General features: G+C 41.0%; 1 protein-coding gene across 24 annotated transcripts in view; it reads left to right on the top strand.

Annotated features, from left to right (window-relative positions):
- LOC116087411 (ubiquitin-conjugating enzyme E2 L3-like) overlaps positions 1-8,356 on the top strand; it is an 82,331-nt gene that overhangs the window by 52,619 nt on the left and 21,356 nt on the right. The window contains exon 1 of one of the 24 annotated variants that reach the window (XM_031366134.1): positions 1,277-1,461. The exons of the other annotated variants lie outside the window; for them this stretch is intronic. Coding sequence (XP_031221994.1) covers positions 1,451-1,461 — 11 coding nt within the window. The 5' untranslated portion in view covers positions 1,277-1,450. Of the gene's footprint in view, positions 1-1,276; positions 1,462-8,356 lie in introns of those variants that run through there. 24 annotated transcript variants of the gene reach the window in all.

Below are 8,356 nucleotides of genomic sequence, written 5' to 3'. Positions count from 1 at the left end.
AGAAATCCACCTGCCTCTGCCTCCCAAGTGCTGGGATTAAAGGTGTGCGCCACCACTGCCCGGCTTTCGTTTTCATTTTTTAATTCTTGCTAGATAGCCCTGGCTGTCTTTAAACTCACTACAAAAGATGTAGAAGGCCCCAATCTTGTAGCAATCCTCCTGCCTCCCAATTACTAGGATTATAGACATGGGCTTTTATACAGTGCATGAGAAAGAGTTGCACTATTCTCCAGTTCATCTTTTAAGATAAAATAGAGAGAGATGAAGATTAGTGTGTTCCACCACCACTGAGATAGAAGTCATTGTAAGATCAGGAAACACCCAGTATACTGACTCATGTAGAATTTCCGTTGACTGGGACGACAGAGACATAGGATTAAGTTTTTAGAAGGTAAATCACACGAACTCTTGGGAGCTGATAGCCTGGCTGGATTGCACAGTTCGTCCTCATACTGCTTTTCTACTGACAAAGCTGCTGGTGAAAGGTCCCTAGTATCAGTATTTCAATGCTGATTTAATAATCATTGTTCTCATGACTGGACCTTTAGAAATCTGGGCTGCTTTATATTTAGCCCTGTGGCTTAGACAAGGGAGAAAAGTAGAAATTAGTGTCTGAGTTAACCACCAAGAAGTCAAACCTCATCATAGAGCACAGGTGCTTGTTCTCAGTCATGTACTAACCATGTCTTAAGAGTTTGGTTTATGTGTACCATTCCTCTCCACAGTATTCATGTCTTTACTCGCAAAACACAGAAATCTTTGTGGTGTGGTACATTGTCACACTGCAACAAGGAGAAATCCCTCAGGCCAAAATATCAGAAGGTAGCACCAAAATACCAAGGCAGAACAAAGAGGGTGGCCAGTGAATTTGAAGGTAGATGCAGACTTTGTCATGGTCACTCCTACAATGCAGAACAGTCATGTTTATTAGTCTGATACCAGCAATCTGATGTCATGTTAGCAACTAGAGAAGCTATATACAGGAGCAGGAGCTCTGTAAGAAAATTGTAGGAATTAGGCTTTATAACACTGTATAATCGTGTACATTGTCAGTCTTGGTTAAGTCTCTTAGGATGGGAATTGTAGAACATAGATGTAAAAGTCTAGACTTAGCAGGGCAGCGCTGGTGCACGCCTTTAATCCCAGCACTTGAGAGGCAGAGGCAGGCGGATTTCTGAGTTCGAGGCCAGCCTGGTCTACAGAGTGAGTTCCAGGACAGCCAGGGCTACACAAAGAAACCAATTGGGGGGGGGGGTGCGGGAGTCTTGACTTTCAGTTATTCTCCCTTGAATTCTCACAACACCTTTCAGTCAAACTATGTTATCCTTGTTCTTGCCTCCTCATTCTTGTGTGGACTCCTTAACTTCTGCCTCCATTTGCCCAACCCAAATGTGTTTCAGCAATCTTCCTTCCCTGCCCAGAACTGGATCTGTGAAAAGCTGCATCAGGAATGAGAACTCCGTGAGTGTACAGAGTGGGACCCATGTTGCTCTCTGGATAGAAAGACAGGGATGTCACAAAATGCCGTGGCCAAAAAACTGATATTTTGGGAGATATTGTTTTCCATTGGAGCAAAGTGAAGGAAAAATAGAGTGAATGAGTTGTCTTTCTTTTGTGTGGCATTCACAGATTGCTTCTCAAAGTCTTATTGCTTATTACCTTTTACTCCTTTTTTCAAGATTTCTATGTATCCAATTGGCAAAGAGACCAGAGCAAGGTTTTCATTGAATTCTTATACAGGCCTTAAAAGGCTTAAGGATAAGAGATAGCACAAGAAGTGGTAATTAAGTGACTCAAAAAGTACAATTTTTATCCAGTAGACAGAAAGGCTCCAGATATCCTCAGAGCTGCCTTAGCATGAAAGGTTAATCTGTGTCTAACACTTGCCCTTCTGAAATGCATGGTGGAACATCCAACAGGCAAGAGCTACTTCAGAGAAGGACTACAATTTTTGTCATGAAAAAGGTTTAGCACAAGGACACGAAAGTTATAAGACATGCATAGTTCTATAAGCCACAAAATAATTAATTATAAAAATCTGAGTATGAATATATTATTTCATAACACAATGGCCATCATACTGTGTATATTTTATTTTCAAGTTTTAAAAAATAGTTTGATGTCATCCTTTGATTAGTACAATATGAAATCTCCATCAAATATGTACATCTGGATTTCTTTAGATCATACCATATTGTGTGATTTGGACTTTTCCAATTTCTATAGATTGTAAAAAATATGTAGTTGCATATCTTCAGTTCATGTAGACTGCTGTTGTTGCTGGGGTTTGATCCCTGAAAAGGGTCTGTGTCGCCCTGCCTTTTCTTGAGTTGGGTAGTGGAACTGAGTGTGCACCATCATGCCGAGCAGTACGAAGTCCTTTATATTCAGTCCTTTTTTACCCCAATGCGTGGGAACAACTGATTTGATCCATATACATAGCTAACATTTTGACTTCTAGAAAGTGACATGCGTAGAATCATATGCAGTGTTTAGAATTTGGAGTCTGGCTGCTTTCACATCCTAAATGTAATTGAGGTTTACCCATGCTGATGGGCATTAGACCATTCTCTAGTTATTTGACATGTGGGAACTTTCTACTTCTGGCAGTTATGAGCAAAGTTCAGACGTACTTTTAGGTATACTTGTTCTTAGTTCTGTGTATGGGTTTATATGATTAGAGTAGCCAGACTGCAAACGTCTCACAGATTTCGCCTGGACCTGGTGTTACAGGCATTCATTTGTAAGCTGCCCGACACGGGTGAGTTTCCTTTTCTTTTGGTGTTTACTTCTTCCCACATTCCAAATATTACTTCTGTCAGAAGACCGTCCATTCCTTTTCCTTTGCTTCCCAGGAGCTCTATACTTTCATGTAATCCCATTTGTCAGGGTTTGCTATTATTTCTTAAGCTGTTGTAGTCCTTTTCAGGAATTATTGCCTATGCTGTTAATTCAAAGTATTCTCCATGTTCCTTACAAGTTGTAGTCTGTGGCTTTACTTTAAGCCATTGTATCCATTTTGCACTATTCTTTGTATAGCAGGGATATTCTTTGTGAATGGCAGGGATATTCTAGAAGTGGGTATCCTGCTTTTACTTGGGGAACTTTTGTTGAAAGCAGGGAGACATGCCATGCTTTACAGCTGAGCTCTTTGCCATTGGCTCCCATCCTGATTCACTGAAGTTGGCTCCCACTTTGGTAAGGGAGCTGAATCATAGCTATGGCTTTCAAACATACTAGATAGAAGCCTGTGGTACCCAATGTGGCACTTCACCAAGTTCACTGTGAAAAAGAATACCATTTTTAAGTGATAAGGCCAGTGAGCATTCCTACCAAGTCTCAGAATTATTTAAAAAAAACAAAAAGACAAAAAAACCAAAACCTTTTGGTAAAAGCCCCAAGGCCTGGATTGTTTCCCAATGAAAATTCACAAGCACACTAGTTTGTCAGTATTGAGCCAGGAGTGGAGGCTGAATTCACTATTGCAGATGCCTAAGTCAACTATTTTAATAAATTTATTCAGGTGGGTTGCTGGAGAGATAGCTCCTAAGCCCTTGGTTGGATTCCCAGCACCCTGTTTCAGCTTCTGCATGAAATATGCATATACATGATATAGAGACAAACAGACGTGCAGGGAGAACATCTATATGCATAAAACAATACCAATACTTTCCTGGGGAAAGTGTGAGCTTAGAGCGCTACTCCTTAAGGCGCTGCGCGTTGGCCTGCAGCGGTTCAGTGGATTTGTTTGGGCTCCTTGGGTCCACAGAGATGCCGATGGTGCGAGCCATTTTCTTGTGGACACCAGCAACCCTGAGTTCCCCAAGGCTGAAGCCCCTGCCAGCCTGGACCTTGGTGTGGCATCTAACTGTAGGGCAGTCACCTCATGGTGGGCCTGATGGGACCAGGCATGGGGCGAAGGGCAATGTGGGGTACTTTCGTCTTGCGCCTGTGGATCTTTTTGTTGTAGTTGTTGTTGTTGTTGTTGTTGTTGTTTTGTTTTTCCGAGGCAGGGTTTCTCTGTGTAGCTCTAGCTGTCCTGGAACTCACTCTGTAGACCAGGCTGGCCTTGAACTCAGAAATGCACCTGCCTCTGCCTCCCAACTGCTGGGATTAAAGGTGTGCGCCACCACTACCTGGCTATGTTAATATTTTTTTTAAAGCAGGTTTTCTGCATCCTTGTGATCTATGTGTCTATGTAGTGTAGTCTGAAGTCTGATATTGGTATAACTTGTTGGTCTGAGGATTGCCTTGTGTCTTTTCATTTGAATTCCAAGATTTTACACATGATTTGAGAACATTGGGAGGGGAGTTGAGGGAGTAGAGACAGATAGGCAGACACATAGGGAGGGAGGGAGGAGTAGAGGCCAGCCATGAGCACTTGGAGAGAGAGAGGTGAGGGGAATGCAGAAAGAAGCAGTAAGGAGCAGGGTTAAGAGGAGAGAAGAGGCAAGAGGGCAAGCGTGCATGAAATTCTTAATGCTGTTCTCATCATGTTTAGTATTTGCTTTCAGAAAAGGTGCAGGTGGCAATGGTATGTGCCTTATTTCTGTAGCTAAGAATTCAAAGCTATATTGACTAAATAGTATGAGGGTGGGGCAGCCTAGGCTATTCTTCATTGTTGAGAAAACAGTTTCAGGTAGACTCCGTTAAGCATTGTATTAACTCTGCATTGTGTATAGCACTTATACTTAAATACTCTTCTTAAAGAAGGCATTCTCAACATCTGTTAAGATGATCATGTGACTTGTGGCCTTGATTCTCCTTGGTTTCATTTATTGTATTATGAAACCATCCTTTAAATGAAACCAATTGATTATGCTGTGTTGTTTTTTCATTGTGTTCTTGAATTTAGTTTGCAAGTATTTTATTGAGGATTTGTGTAAATCAAGGACTAAACATCTTGCATATTCATAGAATGTGCTTGGATGAAGTCCTTTCATCCTTAGATGAATTCTACCATTAGATATGGTAGAATTCAACAGTGAGTTTAAGTGGTCCCGAGCTTTTCTTCATCTAGAAGACATACGCTGGGTGAGTGGTTGTCTAGCATTCAGCGATGGGTCATCATTGTACAAACCTGTATCCCAGCACTCAGACTACCACTAGAAAGAATAGCAGTTCAGAGTCATTCTCAAATTCATAGCCAGTTGAAACCTTGAATATATGACACCCTTTCTTAAAAACGTGTGTGTACAGCACCTGGGAGGCAGAGACAGGCGGATTTCTGAGTTCGAGGCCAGCCTGATCTACAGAGTGAGTTCCACGACAGGCAGGGCTACACAGAGAAACCCTGTCTTAAAAAAAAACAAAAAACAAAAAACAAAAAAAACCCAACTGAACAAAAAAAAAAAAAGTGTGTGTATCCCAAGAAAATTTCGGTGTTAGGTGAGAAAACAATTTTGGTGTTCAAAGGGAAATAATTTATTTATGCTCAGCGTTTATTATTTCCTATCAACTAGTAGATTTGGACATAGCTTGTTCCATTGTCTAATTCCATGAGGTGTACGGTTTGTTTCAGCTTTCTTTTTGATGTTGGAGTTTATTGCTGTAAGCTTCCCTTTTAAATTACTTTTCCTCTGTTTCAAAGCCTGAAATGTGTTGTTTACATTTTGATTTGTGTCCAGATAGTTTTCCCTTCCTTTTTGATTATTTCTGTGACCCACTGATTGTTCAGGGATATGTTGTGTCATTTCCTTTTATTTGTAAAATTTCCAAACAATCTTCCTGTTATTGTTTCTTATTTCATCACCTTAAGGTCAGAGGCATTACTTTAAATTATTTCAATTATCAATGTGCGCTGCAGCAATTTTTTAATGTGCTGGACAAAGTGTGTATGCTTTTACTGATGGAATGTTCTGGATGCTTCCAGTTCATTTACAGTTGTGTTGTTCCTTCCATATGTCCTTGCTAATTTCCTGCCTCTGCCCTATCCACTGTTGAAAGTAACATCTACTTGCTTTCTGTGCTTCCATCTTCTTAGGAGCACAGGCATTTACGACATCCCAATTGGCTTCTTTGTTTTATTTTTCTCCAAAATTCATTTGTTTCTCTTTGTTTCTTGCTGTTTTAGTTGTTGTTGGTCTTTCACCCTGAGCTGTCCTGGAACTCACTATGTAGCTCACCTGAATGTGAACTTCTAGCACACCTCCTGTCTTGGTCTCCCAAGAACTCTGCTGCCTCTAGAATTCCCCCTCCCTGGTGCACATGCGTAAAAGTGGAGATACTAATGCTGAACATAGGGTCTAGGTGTAGATTCTCTACTCACTGAACACAGCCTGTGAACAAGGCTCAGACCTTACAGAGCTCATTACAGATTCACCCATGGGTGAGATTCCCCTGCCACAATGAGATAATCCTCACTTGAATTGTTCCAATGCCAGAGAAGGAGGTTGCACAGACCAGAGAGATATCCCAGAACAAACTGAGGAAACAAAAACTTATGTCATAGGAATAAATTCAGCACAAAACAAATGGAGATAAAAGTGATATTTTTTTAGTGAGAGAGAAAGTCCAAATGTCTGAGAACTTAAATGTTCAACATCCTTAGTCACCAGGGAAATGTGAATCAAAATGGCTGAGGTCAAAAACTCAAGTTACAAGCACATGCTGTCGAGGATGTGAATAAAGGGAACACTCCTCCACTATTGGTGGGGTTGTACATTTGTGCAACCACTCTGGAAAATCAATCTGGTGGTTCCTCAGAAAACTGGAAATAGTTCCACCTGCAGACCCCGCTCCTGGGCATATACCCAAAAGATGTCCCATCATACACCAAGGAAAAGTGCTCCACTATATGCATAGCAGCATCATTTTGTAGCTTCAGGTTCTACATTCTGTGTTCTGACAGGGTCCAAATATATTGCAGGACTCCCAGACTGTATTTTCCTGATGTCAATAGCACTATTCTCTGCAGAGGTCAACCTTTTCTGCACACACAGGAAGGATTAGCCAAGTCCTTCTGAGTTGTGGCCCTGTGGAAAAGGCTCTGTCATTTTTCCATGGGTCTGTGGCTGTGGTCATGGATCTGCTGGGTTTTTGGGTTTTTTGGATTTGGGGGTGGGGGGTTGTTTTGTTTTTCTTTTTATAAAGAGAGGGTTTCTCTTTATAGCCCTGGCTATCCTGGAACTCACTCTGTAGACCAGGCTGGCCTCGAACTCAGAAATCTGCCTGCCTCTGCCATCCCAAGTGCTGGGACTAAAGGTGTGCGCCACCACCGCCCGGCTGATCTGCTGTTTTGATGGCAACCTTCAGTGCCAACAATGTACATTCACTTGGAGCTTCACTTAAGACTTTCCCCAGTCTCCACAGAGCTACAACCATATTCCAGGGTTTTTTTGTTGTTGTTGTTGGGTTTTATTTTCTTTTTCTTTTTTCTTCCCTGACTGTTTAATTTCAACTGAACTTCAAGTCAAATGATCAAGCCTACTGTTAAAGGTTTCGTGTTCAATTAACATTGTCTTAATTCATTTGCTATTCGGATTTTTGAACTTTTCATTGGATTTATGACAAGGCAAAATCCTCAATGGAGATTCCTATGGAAAATTACCAGTCTAATCTGGAAACCTGAGGTCAAGATGCACTAATGTTCCCTCTGTTAACTGCCTGCTTTAGGTTCCATTAAATTGCTTGCTTCTGTGAACCCCCCTGTAGCTGCATAGCAAGGTGCTATGATGTGAACTTTGCCTTCAGAAACCCTGTGCTATGAACATTCACTAAAAATCCAACTTCCTGAGTGTGTCTGACTGGTCATCCAAGTGGGGGCTCCCCATTATAGATTCAAGTATTGTTTATTTGATTTCATTATTTTCCCTATCTTCCCGCAACTGTCTGAGCTTTTTTATTTTTTTATTTTTTATTTATTTATTTATTTTTAAGATGGCTATTCTGAATTCTTCAGAGGTAATACACAAACCTGCATGTTCTGAGGGTGCTGGGAGTTTATTTTGTGACTCTGATAGTTTCATGTTTTTCCTGACTTTGTTTCTTGTAGCCTTGCATGGGCAACTGTCCATTTGGAGAAGCAGCCTCCTATTGCAATCTTTACAGATTCGTTTTGACACAGGAAAAAGAAATCATCAATCAGCCTTAAAACGATTTCTAGGAATAGGAGCTGTAAAGGACCCACACGGTGGCTCACAACCATCTGTAACTCCATGGTCAGAAAATTTGTTGCAGCTTTTGACTTTTACATTCACCCATACAAATCAAATGTGGTCACACACATACTACACTAGAAGATGCAAACCTCTCTCTCCCTCTCTCTGTGTCTGTCTCTGTCTCTGTCTGTCTGTCTCTCTCTCTCTCTCTCTATATATATATATATATATGTATATATATATATACTAGTATATAT

This window comes from Mastomys coucha, chromosome X, assembly GCF_008632895.1.
Source record: "Mastomys coucha isolate ucsf_1 chromosome X, UCSF_Mcou_1, whole genome shotgun sequence".
NCBI lineage: Eukaryota > Metazoa > Chordata > Mammalia > Rodentia > Muridae > Mastomys > Mastomys coucha.
This window is presented reverse-complemented; position numbering and strand designations above follow the sequence as displayed.